Source organism: Leptonychotes weddellii, chromosome 11 (genome assembly GCF_054177405.1).
Source record: "Leptonychotes weddellii isolate Sample4059 chromosome 11, ASM5417740v2, whole genome shotgun sequence".
Classification (NCBI taxonomy): Eukaryota; Metazoa; Chordata; class Mammalia; order Carnivora; family Phocidae; genus Leptonychotes; species Leptonychotes weddellii.
The window spans coordinates 30,732,490-30,752,056 of NC_138379.1; the positions used below are offsets into that span (position 1 = coordinate 30,732,490).

At 37.3% G+C, this 19,567-nt stretch overlaps 1 protein-coding gene across 1 annotated transcript in view; it reads right to left on the reverse strand.

Annotated features, from left to right (window-relative positions):
• Nucleotides 1–6,250: 6,250 nt before the first annotated feature.
• Nucleotides 6,251–19,567, reverse strand: part of LOC115940493 (uncharacterized) — an 18,180-nt gene continuing 4,863 nt past the window's right edge. Inside the window, exon 2 of the mRNA XM_081798448.1 lies at nucleotides 6,251–12,078. Within this exon, the coding sequence (XP_081654574.1) occupies nucleotides 9,151–11,070 (1,920 nt within the window). The 5' untranslated portion in view covers nucleotides 11,071–12,078 and the 3' untranslated portion in view covers nucleotides 6,251–9,150. The remainder of the gene's footprint in view (nucleotides 12,079–19,567) is intronic.

Consider the following 19,567-nt stretch of genomic DNA (forward strand, 5'->3'; position numbering starts at 1 on the left):
CTGAGCCACCCAGGTGCCCCCACATAGATCTTTCTGAGGACTGACTTCTCTGTTACATTATACCAATTCTCAGACATCAGGGAAACATTTCCTAACATGGGAACCCTAAAACTCTCAAGAAAAAGGAGGCGAGACTATTATAATTTGAATATCCCCTCCCCCCATCCATGAATGGAAACCCATACTTGAGTGTGTAAATGACTGAGAAAAGATTTGGGTTATTGCAGATTACAACTGCAGGAAAGCAATGCAAGTGAAATAAAAGAAAAGAAAAGAAGTCTTGATCTTTTCATTACTTCCCAAATTCAATGAGGTCTCTAAAACTCTAAGGGAATTATTGGCACGTATCTCAGGCTAGTGAGATTCACAAATGATCTTGCATTTTAAGAAGATTATAAAAGGAATGTAGCATATTCTAAATGAGAAGGATGAGGAGAACACATTTGATAACACATGAGAAACATTTGAGGAATGGGGAGTTGGTTAGCGTGTTTAGTAAAACACTGTGAAGTATGTTTGCTATATGTGGGCATTGGAAGGGTCAGCAGGCGGAACAATTAGGCAACAGGCAAGATACAAAAGGTAGGTTCAATAGAAAATTGCAAGCAAACTGCAAAAGGATTTCCTAACAATTCAAGTGTCCCAAAGATGAAATGGGCTGGGAAATGAAATGAAATGAAAGGGAAATAACTAGAGAGGTCAGCTGACTAGCTGCCCGTGAAGATCTGGCACGGATTCACTGATAAAGTCAGAGTTGGGGTGATGATAGTAATATGAGATGTGAATCTATAACTTTAGTATTTTTTCCTGGTTCAACTTTAGCAAAGCTAACTCCTTTGGTGTCTACATGTTAGTGTCTTTCTTTCCACCTGACTGTCTCAAAGACAAAGGGATGACTGTCTTAATATTCTCTTTGTTTTTTTGATGGATTAAAAAAAAAAGAACAGAAAAAACATTTCTGTCTTAAATGGAGGCTGATGAATCTTAGTTGTTAACCCAAATAGTATAAAACTAAAAAAGAAAAAAAAACTTCGTTCATAAAATTTCTGCCTATACAGCCTATTTAGGAGAAAAATTCCAAAGACCACAATCTGGCTTAGATAACAGAAAAACAATCATTTGACCGTTTGTACAGAATCAGTGTTTTCACTCTGATTCCTACACCAACTTCTTATTTGTTCCTGACCCTTTTGTATTGGGAACAAATATCTTGGGATTGTTTCTCTGGAGGCGAAAATATCCCACTGTGTTATCAACAGCTGCAGCTTTCCTATATCCCATCAAGTTTCGTTTTAGATGGACACAACTAGATTGCTTTCTTACTTTTGCAAAGCTCTTTTTCTGAAGATGGCATAGCAACCGCCTGAGAATTATCTTTTCAAAAGAGGTACTCACTGGCTTTAACTAATGTAACTCATTTTCAGGAACAATGTGGCAGAATTTATTTTTCATTCATCAACAAATGAGAGATGTGTACTTTCAACTTCTAGTCTCTATCCATCCTCACCTCTCCCCAACCCTACCCACATACATACCTTCTTCATCTGAATGATTTCAAAGCCTGCTTAAATATGGCACTCAAGCATCATCTTCTCTAGAAGTCACTTTCACCATACTGTGTTTCTCCTTTCCTTCTTGCTAGCCCTCCTCTAGGGCTTATAAACTTATAACTCTGGGAATAATAATCCCTTACTACAATTACTGAAATCATCGATTTACTTATCTCCTACAAGACTGCTGCTGGCTTTTCTCATTTTGTTCTCAGGATCTAGCCTAATACTCCTGTCCCTGCAAGACAGAGTAGGCACTTGGTGAATGTTCTTAGCCAGGCAACAAATGAGTCAGTACTGTTTCTTCCAGTCTGAACAGCTCTCTGATGTACAGGCAGTGGGGAGGGCTATCCAAGATGATATTGCAAGAAAAGTACTATTATTTTGCTTTATACAACATAGAATTTCTTGCTATAAGGACCAGTCAGTAGGGCTCATAGAGTCTACTGCTTTAACTAGATGTGCACTTTTTGTCATAAGAAGAAATCACTTCCTTTAAAGGCATATCAAGTCTCATCCTGTTTTTGAGTTAGTTACCATTTATCTCCTTAAATCTGTCTGTACTTAAAGATATCCCAAACCATACCAACCAGTATACTATACATACAATCAGAAAGTTTGACACCTCTTACTATATGCCAACCCAGAAATTTGATTATAGAAAATTAAATGGTATTGTATCATATCTGGAGGTATTTTTTTTAAAGGTTTTATTTATTTATTTGACGGAGAGAGAGACAGCGAGAAAGGGAACACAAGCAGGGGGAGTGGGAGAGGGAGAAGCAGGCTTCCCGCTGAGCAGGGAGCCTGATGTGGGGCTCGATCCCAGGACCCTGGGATCATGACCTGAGCCGAAGGCAGACGCTTAACAACTGAGCCACCCAGGCATCCCAATATCTGGAGGCCTTTTGAATAAAGCCATTCTGTGGCAATCATGTGGAAAACTATGCAATATAGCCCCCTTTATGCAGCAAACACAGCCCTGGTCCCATGCATCACAATGAAATATAATAAAACACTTGAAGAACATGTTCATTAATTACAGATCATAAAAAATAATAACAATTATCTCTCACACTTCACCTAATGTCTCCACATGATGAATCTCCAGTAGCAGATGTGTGCCCGTTTTTGACAGCTTCTATTTTTCCGTGCTAATAGCCCTCTCATTTATTTTCCTGCAACTATGTCTTCACTACTGGAAGAAGTCTTTCAGACACAGACTGTAAACAGTAGTTACATCTTCCCCGATACAAGCCTCGCATGAGCAATTAGACCCATTAGATGCTCCTTTCTTAGAATTTGACAATTCGATAGAAAATGGTTTGGTTTCTATTTCTTCCGACAGGAGTATCTTAACTGGATTTTTCCTGCCGTGAAATTGCCATTTGGGTCCCTGTCCCCTAATACCTGGATCCTGGTGGTTTTAAAGCTTGCTTTTCTGGACTTCTGGACTTTCTTTAGGGCATTTTATTTTATCTTCTCTTCCTGTGCACTAAAGCAACTTTGTCATTCCCAACAAAACAAATGAAGAAGAACGTGAGCAAAATATAAAATTGTACCAATGAAAGAAGAAATGATGAAACTAGGATAAAAAATTCCCTTTTGTATCTATTCAATGAACTATATAATTTTCACTAAATGCAATGCAAGCTCAGAGGTCAATGCACAGTGCTGACATAATCACAAATTAAACCCTGAGCTCAGAGAGATTATATCATATATGGATCAAAATATCAGACCTAGTGGAGGACATGAGGCATCTACATAAGTGGTTTAATGTGTAGTAGAGGATATGATGAAGCACTCCACGAAAGATCCAGATACACTGCTAGGGAAGTTCTGAAGGGAGTAAAACTAGTTACGGCTTAAGGGGCAGAAATAGAGTAGTAGTTGAAGAAATAATACACGTTACATGTCAATACAGAAAAGTAAAAACTGTGTCCAAGGCATGGGAAATGTGAGAAAAAAGATCGAAGTCGGAAAGCGTGGACATGATTCAATCTGTAGGTCGTTTAGGCACAAAGTCTAGTAAGTATAAGGGAGCAGTGGGAAGAGGTCATAAACTCAACTAGGGATGAGAACTTGGAAGGCTTTGAATGCATTTATTTGTAAAACAATCGGGAGTCAGCGGGCTTCAGGAAGATCCGCCTAACGATTCTGTGGAGGACGGATGGAGAGCATGGCAGAAGCTGACAGTCCTAGTGGGAGACCATCACACTGGCCCCCTGAGGGTTACTGAGTGTGAGGGAGCCTTTACAATTCTGAACGTGCTCAGCCTCATAAACAGGATTCCTTTTATTCTCTTATCCTTTTAATTTTCTTCAGCAAGAAAAACAGACTCTGGTAAATCAGTCTATTTTAAAGTAACATTCAAATCTTATGGAGAAAAGGCTAAAAGTCCATTTGAGTCAGCAGAAAACCAAAGAACAGCCATTGCTTGAATTTTGTGCATCACTGATGTATATCTTCAATGGATTCTGTTCTGAAAAGCACAAAGAATTCTCCTGAAAGACTGTTTCTCTCTCTCTCTTTCTCTACTCCTAGTATTATTTGGCTCTGACTTTTTAAAAAAATATTTTCCTTCTTTACATGCTAGGTAATGACTTGACCACCAACATATTTAGAAGGTCGTCTATACTATGATTTCTCTTTCAGTCCAGACAATGACACTCAGATAAAGTTTTTCTCCAGCATATTAACCCTGAATATATGGACTGTGCTTTAAATACGCCTCATTGAATCATTTAGCATTCAGTAGAACATGTTCAGGCATCAAGTCTGTCTAGAAGAAAGACTTAAAGATATAATTTTATAAGCCATATGTTGAAAACCATAGCTAGACAATGGTAGCTGAGGAATTTCAAAAACTAAAGACATATCATAAAACATGCTGGCTTCCTTAATAAGCAGACGTCAAGCTTTTGAACACATTATTTGTTCATCTCTTAAATACACAGCTGCATTAAAAAACAGTCGAATGCTGACAGTGCTTTTCCTAGAGGTGTGGTGAAAAATCAAAACCTCAAATTAAATATAGAAAGGTCCCACAGATATTACTAAAAGCCAAGACAATACTAGATCTGTTTAAATGTAATACACAGAGATTTATGGTGCCATATACATTTGGCACACATTGCTGTCAGGCAACATGTAATCAAAAATCCTGGTAAAATCTCCCAATTAAAAAGCTTAATATTTGCTCAGGGCAAGGCACATAAAATTTTGGGGAAAAATTCTGCTGGCTGACTAGTAACTGTGCACAGAATGTGACCTGGTGAGGTTTTCCACTGGCTGCCTGCATGGTACAGTGAGAACTTGGAAGGCTTTGAATGCATTTATTTGTAAAACAGGCGTTTTCTGTTAATCTGCAAGACACTCAATAGGTATATTATAGGACAGTAACAACTTGCTAAAATGGACTTTAATGAAAAGTGGCAAGTATTTGTTTTTAATTAGAGGCCAGTATGTCCTGGACAAAAGATGCCCAAATCTCTTCAGAGAGTATCTGGGAAATAAATATTTCTTAATGTTATTATTGCTGTTATTTTTATTGCAAGTGGCATTTGGCTTTCCCTAAAGTGCAGCCTGCTTTGTGGATGTTACTACATTCATCTTCACAGCATGGTAAACAGGTGTCAACTCTGATTATCCTGGTTTTGCAGATGGTCAAAAGAAACTCTGAGAAGTTCCATGACTTGATCAAGGTCATAAAACGATCTGAAGCTGCAACTGCCATGGACCTACTCGGTTTCTTATTAATTCCAGTTAAATAGGGCACAGCAGAAGTAAAAGGGTATTTTTTAAAGGATTACTTACCACAATCCTAGTTTACATATTGTCATTTAATATTAATAATGGTGCAGATGAGAAAATGAAGCTTTTAGAGGTACCCAATATTTTTCAAGTTCATGGGGCAAATTCAAGGGTAGAGCCAGAGTGTGAACGCAGGTGATCCCTATGACTCTTCCCACTGCATTTTGCAGGTTGATCTTCACTACTATGACAATTTGTCTATATTTGCCAAGATTACAGCATAGAAACAGCAATTGTGATTTAGCTCCCTGGGTGTAAGAAGGTGAGGGAAGTAGGAGGTAATTGAATCCATCAATATCCAAATCTATCGGCATCAGTCGCTTGCTTTAATCATTCTATTTTCCTGTGGCCTTCCTACTATTGTACATCACAGCTAGCACTTCGAAGTTGACAGAGGATCTTGTCCCCCAACCCAGATTTAACAGATGGGGAATGCATAGAAATGTTCCTCTGAGGACCAAATATCTAGAAAGAAACTTCTCTATCTAGATTCCTTCTGCTCTTGCTGGAGGACACTCCAGAGAGAAATGTCTGACAAGGAGATATTGTGGACAAACTTACTACCCACTTCTCATGTCATAGTTCCAGAGTAACACCACCCATGGCTCTTTTTCACATTTTGTTTTTAATTCCACATGTTAGACTCATAAAGCAATATGTATTTGAGTTTAAGCAGAAAGGTCCAAGATTACACACATTGAATTATAATATAAAACTTATAGCAATAAATCCTTATGCATTTGCTGTTCATTTTGTCCCAAACTTTTCCAAAGGAAGTATTCCTAATAACAATCTTGTACAAAATCATAGGTTTTGTGGTTGGAAGATGTGTGTGTGTGTGTGTGTGTGTGTGTGTGTGTGTGTGAAATGACAAGTAATACCCCTTCAGTTTCAAAAAGGTTTATTTGAGATATAAAAGAAATAATAAACTCATCTAACATAAGCTCATACTGTCTGCCAAAAGGGGAAAACAGATAAATTATAACCCAAATGTTAAGTGTTGTTAACACAGTGAACCGAAATCGATTCATTTCATTCTCTGATGTCAAAGAATACGAGAAAAAGAACACAAATCATCATTGCCTGAAACATCTTCATCATATTATATTCATTGCAGGGTCATTTTCCATAATAAACACTCATCATTCCCTGGAAATTTCACCCATTTTAATCCCAACACTAAGTGGATTGCATCCGGCCAGTCCATTGTTATTATACAACATTTAATATGGGAATATTGATTAATGAAAATAACCCACCCAAGAAAATGTATGACTTTTAATGGGTTTGCTCCTTTGAAATCGAGTTATAAAAACTGAGAAGTTATATTTACTGACTTAGGGGACAGGGTTGTTCTAAATGCAATAGACACAGAAACGGAGTAAGAGAAAGGGCGACAGTGAGAGAGGGACAGAGAAAGACACCGAAGAGTCTTGCTCATCTAGAAGAGGATATAAGTTTTCAAACATTTATTTATGAAAAAGAAACTACTTGGGCAGATGCTTTAAGAGAAAGCAAATATGCTGTTTAAAATTTGGAAATAAAAACAATTCTAAATAAGGATCACAGAAGCATATCTGCTTCCGAAGCAAATGACAGAGTTGAGAAGAGTAGTATAATTTTTAGAGTCCAAAATATGAAAAATAACTTTTAAATGTAGTGCCTCTTCATAATATGGTTGACCAGATCAGGGTTTATTAACTGATTTTCCTAGTTCTAAAGAATGAGTCAATGAATAACTTTCAAAGCAAAGGCTCCCTTCTAATGTTATTTCTGGGTTTATTTAAATCACTCGTTTGAATCTTCATGAAAGTTATTTCAGAAAGAAATGGAAGGAAAATGGCAGTTAATTTTACTGCATTGGCAGGCATGGAAAAAAATTCAGATATTTCAATATTAGTATTTGTATTTGGTTCTTTTTTTAGTTTTGCTTTTCCTTTTGAAATATCCTGCCAATTTTCTTCTAAACTCTTTAAAGTAGTTATAATAATTGATTTAAAGCCATGGCTGCAATTTCCAATAACTAGGTGACCTGTTGGTCTGCTTCTATCATTTTCCTTTGAGTAAGGTTACATATTTCTATTTTATTTCATATCTGGTCATTTTTAATTATATTCAGAACATTGTGTATTTAAAAAAAAATTCTGGAGACTAATGTATGGATACTTCACATAGAATGCAAGGTCTTTCCTTTATCTGGCAGTTAGGATATGGGCTAATCTTTCTAATTTCTTCAGGAGTTTAGTTATTCTGGGCTGGGTCACAGTGCAATTCTAACAGTGATTATTCCAACCACCAACCAACCCACCATCCCAGGAGTTTCCTTCTTTTCTTTCTTTCCTTTTCTTCCTCCATTCCTCCCAGCCTACCTACCTTTCTGTTCTTCCTTCCTTCCTCCCTTCCTTTTTTTTCTTTTTTGCTTATGTTTTTACTTTGATACAATATCAAAAAGAGGAAAGTTGCAAGAATAATATAAGGCACTGCTTTTACCTTTTAACTGGATTTACCAATGGTTCAGACTTGTTCCACTTGTGTCTTCTTTCTCCCTCCGTCTGTCTGTCTGTCTGTCTTTCTCTCCCCAACTCCTGGAAAATGTGTTTGTATTTTATGTATTCATTTTGTTTTCTATGAACATTTTCAGACCACTTTTTTTTTCTGAACAATTTGTGAATAAGTTGGAGTCATTGTATCTTTTTAACCCTAAACAATGACTTGTATATTTTCAAAGCAAAGATGACCACAGTATGCTGCATTTATCATTGATTTAACATCGATTAAGCAATATCGTCCAGTCCATAGTCTTTCGTGACTATACTTTTTAAAGTCCACAATCCAATCCTGTATCAAGCATTGTATGGCCATGTCTCCATAGTCTCCTATAATCTGCAACAGTTTGTCAGCCTTTTTGTGTTTTTCCTGGCTTTGATATTTTTAAAAAGTACAGGACAGTTGTTTTGTAAAATATTACTTAATTTAAGTTTATTTAATGATTTCTCATGACAAGACTTAAGTAATGGCTTTTTGGCAGAAATATATTTTAAAAATGATATGGTATCTTTTTCAGTGAATCCTATTAGGAGGCTTATGACGACAATCTGTGTCAATGTTAGTGGTTAACTTTGTTATGGCGGTGTGGGCCAAGTTGCTTCGCTGTAGAGTTACCATTCTCTCCTTGTGATTGTGTGAGTTGGAGTCTTCTGAAAAAGAGGATGGGACTAGATGTGCAAGAGGCTATTGGGAAAACCATATTTGAGAAAATAAATGGAAAGAGTTAAAGAAGGCAGGGGGAGGCATTAGATCTGGATTGAAGGAGAGGGAGGAGGATGGAGGTCTGGGCAGGAGACTCAGCTACAGGAGAGTGTAAGAAATTTTCTTTTGAGCCAATGGCAGGGATCTGGGAGCCAAGCTAGCCTTAAAGGGATCCAAGTCTTACAGGGTGAGAGACTTTCGTTGTGGGAGGCAGTCCTGTGCATCATAGCATGTTTAGCAGCATCCTTGGCCTCTGTCCACTATACGCCGGTGGCATCCTCCCAGTTGTGATGATAAGAAAATGTCTCTAGGTTTCACCAACTGTCACCTAGGCAGGGGATAAAATTGCTTCTAATTGAAGACCATTGTTTTACACAGGTAGGTCTTCTCCTGTCGTCTGATGAAAGTTAGTATCTCTGAAGTCCCACCCTTTGCACACATGAGATTTCCCCTAAAGTTCTCTCTTCTTGCATGATGAGGTATGATCTGATTTATTACTAAAGCCTTGCTTACACTCCTTGTGCATGAAGCTTCTTTATAACAGATGTGTCCTCTGGTGTCTAATAAGGAGTGATTTCAGCCTAAAGCCTTCCCCACACTTACTACAGATATAAGGTTTTTCCCTTGAGTGTGTTCTCTGATGTGTGCTGAGAGTTGCCTTATCACTAAAGCCCCGTTCACACTCCCTGCATACAAAAGGCTTCTCCCCAGAATGTGTCCTCTGGTGTCTTATGAGAGCTGACTTCTGGCTGAAGCCTCTCCCACACTCCCTGCACACAAAGGGCTTCTCCCTTGAGTGGGCCATCTTGTGCCTGACTAGATTTGCTTTCTGGCTAAAGGCTTGCCCACACTCAGTGCAGACATAAGCCTTCTCCCCGGAGTGTGTCCTCTGATGACTGATGAGGTGTGATTTCTGTCTAAAGCCTCGCCCACATTCCCCGCACACAAAAGGCTTCTCTCCTGAGTGCGTCCTCTGATGTGCAACAAGAGTTGACTTATGTCTAAAGCCTCGCCCACATTCTTGGCACACGTAAGGCTTCTCTCCTGAGTGTGTCCTCTGGTGTGTCATGAGAGCTGACTTAACACTAAACCCTCGACCACACTCTGCACACATATAGGGGTTCTCTCCTGAGTGTGTCCTCTGGTGTGTGGTAAGATTTGACTTATCACTAAAGCCTCGTCCACACTCCCAACACACAAAAGGCTTCTCTCCTGAGTGTGTCCTCTTGTGTTTTATGAGGTATGATTTCTGACTAAAGCTCCGGCCACATTCAGTGCACAAATGAGGATTCTCCCCTGAATGAATCCTCTGATGTTTGCTGAGAGTTGATTTGTCTCTAAAAAGCCTCCCACAATCTCTGCACACATAAGGCTTTTCCCATGAGTGGGTCCTTTGGTGTGTGATAAGGTTTGACTTATCCCGAAAGCCCCGCCCACACTCCTGGCACACAAAGGGCTTCTCCCCCGAGTGTGTCCTCAGGTGTCTGATGAGGGTTGACTTCTGGCTAAAGCTTCGTCCACACTCCTCACATGCGAAAGGCCTCTCCCCAGAGTGTGCCATCTTGTGGGTGACTAGGTTTGACTTCTGGCTAAAGGCTTGCCCACACTCTGTGCAGAGGTAAGGCTTCTCCCCCGTATGTGATCTCTCGTGTGTGATGAGAGCTGATTTATAGCTGAAGCTTCTACCGCACTCACTGCAAAAATAAGGCTTTCCTCCTGAGTGGGTCCTCTGATGAACAAAGAGTGCTGATTTCTGGCTAAAGCCTAGCCCGCAATTTCCACAGTTCACTACTTCAAATCCTGAGAAATCAACCCACTTTAATACTTTGTCTGTTTCTAAATGGTTTGCCTTCTCAGCTGAGCTGAGCTTTATTTCCACCACTGTCTTGCCTTCCCTCAAGTTTATTAGCTGTCTGTCAGGTGGGCTGAAGAAAGCTCTGGAGGTAAACCTCCCCCTTGTCCTCTCAAACAATGATTTGGAGCCCTTTTCTCTGTCTTCACCTTTCACTTTGTCATTGCGGAAGCTTTCGTGAGGAAGTGGTTGCTGCTTCTGCTTCTGATAGGCTGGGCAGAGAGTGCCTGCTAGCAAGCCCGGGCAGATCAGAAGGCAATGATCATGTAGCACGTGTTGGCATACTGGCCGACTGCAGAAGTCCAGAGCGGAGGAGGAATCAAGTTGAATTTCTGGCTTTGCATTTGCTGAACAGGGGCTGGGCAGATGTTCACTCTCCTCTTTCCAGGGTTCTTCCCCCTGCTCTAGCAGAACGACAAGTGTTGGCTTGGGAAATGGAGTTCCCAGGGAGACCAAGTTGTTGTAGTTTTCCAGCATCACACACCTGTACAGCATCCTCTGAGCGTGGCTCAGCAGCCGCCACTCTTCCCAGGTGAAGTCCACAGCTACATCATGGAATGACACAAAGGCCAATTCTCTCCTGGCTCTTAGCCCCGAGGCCATTTTTCTGGTCTCCTGAATGGTCTCCCTGGAGAAAAGTGAGGCCTTGTCTCAGCTCAGCTTTGGCTCCTGTGCAGGAACTACCCCCAGGGCAGTGTCTACATGTCTGTGTAGCTCCCGGATGTGGGGACTTGTCACTGACAGAGAGGCTACAGCTGGTGGGGACACAGTTGCAGTGTCTGTCCCACGGCAGGTACAACAACTGTAAGGGATGACAGATTAGAGGCAGACTCCTACATCACCTATCTTTCTTTTAGAAGTTTTATAATTTTAGCTTTTACGTTAAGGGTGTGATCTATCTCAAATTCATTTCTGTGTTTGGCATATAATAGAGATCAGTTCTTTTTTTCTTCCGTATGGAAAGGAAGTTTTCCCAACATTTCTTAAAGAGACTTCTCTTTTCCCTTTTAAGTGCATTTGAAGTGTTTGTTGAAACCAGTGGGTTATATAAGTATGAGTCTAATTTTTTACTCTAGTCTGATCTCTGCTATGTTCTGCTAGCTTTCAGTGGTGTCCATACTTGAGCTGGAAGACTTGGCTGCATTTTCAGATAGGCTTGCTTTGTTACTGGTTTCAATTCCACAAAGTTCTGGAATCCAGTCATTTAGAGAATGGCCAAGACTGGGTGACTTCTCTTTACTTACCAGGTCTTTATCCACTGTTTTTTCTCAAGGGTGGGGTGGGGAGAGAGGCACAATTACTTGGCTGAACTGGGGTTCCTCCAATCTACAGTCCATTTCAACTAGCTCTCGGCATCCTCACTCCTCCCATGGTACTCTGAATCCAAACCTGGCAATGACCCTCAGAAAGAAGTAGCTACTGCTCTCTCCTCTTCTCTGAAGGGTTTGTTTCTCTATAAAATTCAGTTCATTTAGCTTCTTTCAATCCTCCACTCTTCTCTACTTCATAGAAAAATATGATTCTTATACTTTTTGTCTATTTTTCTTGTTGTTACCATTAGAACAAAGCTTTTTCTCTTCTTTTATAGTCTAACTGACAGCAGAAGTATTCCTGGTGGGGAAAAATGAAGGGAGAGATTAGAATTGTTTATGAGGAAAATCAAAAAAGAACTCACATTTTGAATCTTTTGTGTTACCAATTTTTTTCTTCTTATCATAGTTATCATAAATTGGCTATACTTTTGTCTTCAGCCATTGAAATTTACTCATAAGCCTTTAGAAGTATCTAATATTTAACTTTAGTAACATTATTCTAGGATCAAATGTCAAAGTTTTACCTTGCTTTTGTGATAGGGGAGTAAAATGGAATGATAGAGGTCCATATAACAGTCAAAACAACAGGAGTCACCTTAGCAATTTTTTCTCCTCTTATTTTTATTTGGCCATTTAATATGCTATCCAAAAAGGTCTTCTCAATGACCCTTGAGAAAGTTCTTTTCAACAGAGACTGAGGAATACAACAGGTCAGAAGTTTGTTCATTATTTCACAATTAAAGAGGAGCATCATATATATCATTTAAATAAGAAAGAGAATGGTGACTATGACATTATGAAGTGCAGAAATAAGATGATTTTTTTTTTAAAAAAAAGTAAGCTAGAGAAATCATTCCTGTTGGTTTAAGTGACACAGTGAAGCTTAAAATGAGGACCCAAGAAGCTGACAGCAGTAACATTTAATTTGGGTCTGGCACAGGCTATTGATTCAGAAGTAAGCCTTGGTCTTGGATTCTAGCTGGCAGCATTTGGACAAGTCCAGTTAAACACAGCTTCACTAAATGTACGGATTGCTTGAAACTGTTTTTGTTTTATTAAAGACAGCATTCACTGTGGTGCTCATACAGTCTTTCAAGGCATATAAGAGAAGTGAATAGACAATCTGAAGGAAGAAAAGAGTCTCCTTGTGTGCTTTCCCTGTTTTTCACTTTTTTACCCATGTTTACCCTCCCCTAGCAATGTTTGAGCATTCAGACTACACAGGGAGGGTATCTGAGTGGCGGCACTCTTCACATAGAGGGGCATGATTAAATGATAATAATAATGCTTAATAATAAGAATGACAATAATAAAAGAGATTTCTTAATGTTTAATGTAGAAGCCAGCTTATCAGCATTCAAATACAAGCAAAGATCATCCAAGAATCTAATGCTCACTGTAGAATTCTCTCTGGGTAAAATGAAAAGACAAAATGCATATTCTCAGTATTTGAGCCTCAGAATTGATACACATTCAGCCTAAAGCAAGATGATTCTCAAAACACCAGTGTAACTCAAGCTACAAATAGGAAGAGGGAAATAGAGGGAATTCTGTGATCCAATAAGTTTGAAAATGATTTGGCCAATCCATTTATACATGTTTCTTAATTGAAAATCTTCTCAGATATTTCAATATGTCTAAATTCACTCTCAGGCATCAAGATAGAGACATAGGATGTAGTGTTTCTGAAACATATTTAATGAAGAAATTCCTTTCCCTAGAATATCTTATGAGACAACTGTTCTAAAAAACATGCTTCAAAAAAATTGGTGTAATTTCAATAAAACTTATGTTGGGTTTTTTTTTTTGGTCTTTGTTTATGTTTTCTCAAAGAACTGCAAGATCTGGAGTTCCTTTTATCCAAAAAATAATCAAATATGTCCAAAAGGAAATGCTTTATTACATTCATAGCTCTTTGAAAATTTTTATGGAAATTGAATCATTTATTTTATAAGAATCCAGATGAACTCAAGATATATGGAGAAAAGTATATAGTATAACATTCATAAAAGATTGGTCTTTGTCCTTGGTTAGTGCTCAAGGGAAGTAAATTATTAAATAGTGGCCCTTGCTTCCCATATTTTCTACGTGCAACATGCTTCATACCCTTGTCAGGATGTTTTGAGGTAGCGTTGTGTTGTTAGTGTTACTGATGTAGATATGTATGTGTGTGTGTGTGTGTGTGTGTGTTGTGCATTTTAGAACATCTGATGAAACTAAACAGTGAGTTCCGTAAGGGAAAAGACCAACTGTTACCATTTTTTTTTCAGACCTATAACTGTGCCTATAAAACAAACAGAAGCTTTGAAATAAACCACTTCGTGTGTCTAAACCACTTCATCTAGGTCTTTTTCAAATCAGTATCTTTTGCATTCTACAGTTTCATTTCATTCTACAGATCATTTTCCTATGATATATAACAATAAATATTTATTAAGTGTATAGTATGGCCAGGTGATATAGGCTACATGCTAAGGATTCTTCTATTTTCACTGGCCATTTATCAAGGAGCTTAAAAAATTAGAGCACAATTAATTTCCTAATATGGAGGTAGTTTGAGCTTAATAACTTTAATAAACCTAAACAGCTGTGAAGAAACCACTACTGTGGTATCATTTAGGTTACTGAGGGCTCTCTGCTTGATCAAGAGAAGTAAAGGCGTTTATTCATCCTTAACCACCTGGAGAGCAATATATCAAAGGTATAATTAGAGAATGGATAGAGATTAATGCTTTTCTTTCCAGGTGAACAATAATAAATGAATGTCAATTTCAGCACAAGGTTTAGGGATTAAATATAAGGAGCAACTTATAAATATCTCAGGTACCAGAGGACCTCTGAATGGCACACCAAGATTTCAATCAGGGGACTGTGGTGGTCAGTGGTGGGGGCAGGAATAAAGGCAAGACCATGTGGGAAATGAGGGTGAGGGTGGGAGTAGAAGTAGGTTCAGTTAGATCAAATGGCAACAGAGTAAAACTGAAAGAAACTAAAAGAGTGAAATAAAGATTCATATTCTCATAATAGTGCATTGGCAAAGGAATGAAGTTTAATATTTAAGAATGAGTCATAGCGATCCTGGACAATGATCCTGGCAACACTAGTACACAGTACCTTCTATGTAAAATCTGTCATTGTAAGTTTTCTATAGAAATAATATTGTGTGTGTGTGTGTGTATTTATAATATGAGGTATATGTTATCTTGTTCCTCATCTGAGGAATGAGGCCCTGACGTGGTAAGGTTAAGTCATTTCCCAAAGTCTTAGAGTAAAAGACAGAAACAACATGAGACAGAATCTCTTATTATATGATAATTGTCCTTCTCTGCTTGACTTACTTCACTTAGCATAACCCTGTCCAGTTCCATCCATGTCAATGCAAATGGTGGGTATTCATCCTTTCTGATGGCTGAGTAATATTCCATTGTATATATGGACCACATCATTTTATCCATTCATCTGTTGAAGGGCATCTCGGCTCCTTCTGCAGTTCGGCAAACCCTTGTGTTGAGGACTAACTTTCAATAAATCACAGTGTGGGTGTTTTTAAGTATTATTAGTGAATCTCTTACCACTTCTATGCAATCTGTGGTTTAATAGTTACAAAACACAAGTCCACTTGGATTAAAAAAAACATTCTGGGGAAATTAAACCACTTTCCCAAGGTCATGCTCCAGAGCCCATGCGCTTGACCCCTTTACAGTAATTCCTCCGGCTATGCAAAGTGAGCTTGTGTTCCCCGTAGGAATCCCAAGCTACTGCAAGAAGCCGAATTCCAAAATTAAAATAAAATAAATTGAAGTATAATAGCATGGATTAACGTTAAGTACACTTGACTTTCTTTGGAAATGAGCAGGAAATTCTTTTGAATCTAGCCAAACTAAGTGCACAAAGTTTGTCATTTGCTTACTTCCCATGTTAGGCCATCCTTTCCCTCCTAGATCTATCTTCTTTCTTGAAGACTTCTCTGAATTCCTGCTCCTAATTTTCAGTACCTGATTCCCCATAGATCCATGTTCTACACCAGTATAGACCAACAGTAACTGGTACCAGTTGACCTTTTAATAGTCAGCTTAGAAATAGCAACCAACACAGACATGTAACCACCAATATAGGTTTGAGGTTGAAAGACGTGGAGATTTTGCAATCTGAGATAACACTTCTTAGATACCTACTCTTCCTTGACCCTTTAGCTCTAAAATTCTCTACACCTTTAAAAAAAATCTCACTGTAATATTCCAAAAGACAAAACATATTTATTGGAGGAAAAAACATATATATATATATATGTACAAAGAAAGAAGAAAGCAAGGAAACCCTCCAAACTCTTCCTATCTGGAGACATCCATTGTTAACCCCTTGGTGCACTGATTTCTAGATCCTTTGATGAGAGATTAGGTCCTCTATCCTCTGAGTCATGACAGCTCTTTGCGCACTCAAACACAATTATTTTGAACTTTAGTTTTTCTCCACTCAAAATTTAAAAACAAACAAAAGCCAAAACAAAAACCCAACACATTTCTTCTTAGCATTAAATGTTTAGAACCATCCCAATACATCCCAGTGTCATTTTGCCAGTGAAAGGAATAAGAGATATTTTCTGTCCCTCTGAAAAAATTATGATGAAGCAAGGTTTTGTATATCTAGCAGTCTCTCTTACTGAGCTTTGTCTGAGCCAGGAGTTCAAAAGTGAGGCATAACAAAACAGTTTAGAATGTTGACACATATTTAAAATTGGACTTTATGTAATTGTTTGACATATAGCTTTGGGGTAAAAACATAATAAAAATGAGATTTCTACTTATGTTTTGCTTACCTTATATAGAGCAGTAAAATTAATTAGTTAATTGATAAGAATTTGTGACAAATATTTTATCTTTCCTCATTTTCAAGATATGGTAAATTGATGAATATTTCTTCTAATGAACACTATCCAATAAAAACAACTTGGAATAAAATAATGTAAGATAGTATGAAAGTAGAATTAGGGAGGCTCCTTAAAATCTGTACATCTTCCAAGCATGTACAGTGTTGAATAATTCATTAGCTGTCTAACACATTTACACACCCTTAAAAACCATACAAACTGATTTTATTACTGGGTTTTTATTATTTCATTTTCAAAAAGGATTATATATTTTTTCATCTGTGAGGCTTCTAAGGTTTAAATGCAAAATAATTAACATTGAGTTCTTGCTAATTAAATCAGCAGAGGAGATTTAACTGACACTATGCTAGGTTCTCAAATTAAAAGACTGTCTCATTGCATTAAACAGAATTCATTTATCACAAATAAACTCTCAGCCTATTTATTTGATATGACAGTTAATGGGTAAAGAAAATGAATCTTCCCAGTGTTGTAGGCAACAAATGCACAGTTGTCTTGCTTCTAATTGTCTGATCTAGAATGTCTGAAGCAAAAAAAAAAAAAAGGATATAAACACTATTGTCTTTAAACTGAACTGGAATATAATAAAACCTAAAGAAAGTTTCATTTCAATAAGTTGAATAGTGCTCTTGAACTAAATAAAAAGAATAAGAATTTTCAAAATGTATGCATAAACATATATAAGCTCTACTCAAACATGATTAAACACCAGGGGATGTATGGTAACTTAAATTATAAAACAGACATAATATTGAAACAGCTAGGGTATCCTGTGCTTCTTTTAAATATCATAAAATATCTCTATCCTAGAAATTCTGTCACCAATTTCTTTTAATATATTCACTTATTAATTTATTTATATTTATTGAATTCCTTTTAATGGCAACCACTATGCTAAATGCTACAAACGTAAGTATAAGGAACAGCATATATCTGTTGGCTCAAATTCTTCCTTGTAATGTACTCTATGGAAAATTTCTGAGAATTTTGAGTATGAGTAAAACAGATATGAACTTATGGATGTAACTTACAATCTGTCTCTGTTAGGATATAAGTCTATTTTGACTGGCACAGAAACTATACTTAATATCAGTGGCTTAAATAAATACCAATAATAGATTTCTAAGTTTAATTTTTAACATATGCTTGAGGGATTTCCTCTCAAAATTAACTAATTTTAGAATTGACCACATTCATTAAAGTATTTTCTTCATATTTTTTAAAATATCATAAGTTGATTTTCTAAACTGCCATATTCTTAACATACAACTGAATTTTCTTTAAAGTGATTTTCTTTTTAATGTATCTGCATTAGAATATACTTAGCTAACTCAGTTTCACATGACTTTGATTTGCTACTGAGTATATTTTATCAATATATCACATAAAATGCCTTGATTTTCAAGCAAGGGTCAAGAAAAAACAAATAATCTTCAATGATCCTGATTTTAGTACCAACATGATTTAAGGTTTGATCAGAGTCAGGAATGTGGATTTGTAAGGCAAACAAATCAAATGCTAAAACAAAGCAGTTTGAGTATTTATAATAACTTTGCTCCTATAATTCTGCAAAAATATGTTTCTATGCCATAGAAAAATGGGGAATGGAAGTAGTAATAAATCAGCATTGCTATAGTGGTCTTGGACATCATGCAAGCACCTAAAATAAATTGTATCTTACACTAACAGAACATATTTCTCTTATTGTTGATATTTCACAATGTTCTCTGACAGTTAAACTAGTTCAGTCAAGTAAGGTCAGCCTAGCAAATAGTAAATATTTTACAGGGTTTCCATTATCAGGAGAATAAACTAGAAAAGAAAGAAGCCCTTTTTCTTTCTAAAAGGAAAACCAGATTCTGGAATTTAAGAAACACTATTATTATTTTTTATTACTATTCTTCTTCTTCTTATTATTATTATTTTCACTAGGGAGACAATGGAAACAGGAGTAAAGAATTAGGTATATAGAGATATCAAAGTCCAAAATCCTGATTTCATCAGGGAGCCACCATACTAGTCCTAAAATGCCTAATTTTAGACTTCTCTTTCTGTGATAAAGAAATGAAATCCTTATTTTGTTTAAGCTATTGTTTAACTTTGTTGGTTTTCTTTAACTGAATGCAATTGCTATTAGTACATTAGCTTTACCCTCATGGGTATGATATAAAATTCAATCAGAATTTTAGTTTAAAAATTAAAAAAAGCTTTATTCATAAATGAGTACTAATAATTATTTTAATAAGTGAGAGGATCAAATAAGAACAGAGTGGTAGGGGACTTATCACAATGCCTGTCACACAATTTGTAGCCTGTGAATCACCATAATTATTGTTATGTGCTATTTGAGAAGCAGCGTTTTTCATTTCTTTTTTTCTTTCTATTTTTTTCATTTTATATTACACCTGAGACACAAATCAGGCAATAAAAGAGTTAATGACTTGATTTTTAAGATAAATGTAATTGTGTTTCTTCTCATGTCTTTTACTCCTCCCCTCGCCCCAGAGGGGGAGAGAGAGAGATGGTGGTGGGGAGGGGCTGAGGGAGAGAGAGAATCTTAAGCAGGTTCCACGCCCAGCGCGGAGCTGACACAGGGCTCAATCTCAGGACCCTGAGATCATGACCTGAGCTGAAATCAAGAGTAGGACACTTAACCAACTGAGGCACCCAGGCACCCTCATGTCTTTTTGTTCTTAAATCTAACATACAAATAATCACAAATTATAAACACAGTCATTTTGCTGGATGCACTGGCCAGCATATATGATACACAGCTTTTAAAGTTTATTTTTCTAAAACTTGCACTGAATTTAGGCCTTTGAAAAATTCTAAATCCACTTACCTATTTATGTCAAGATACTGGGGGGGAGTGCATTAAAATTGGATGAGCTAAAGCTAT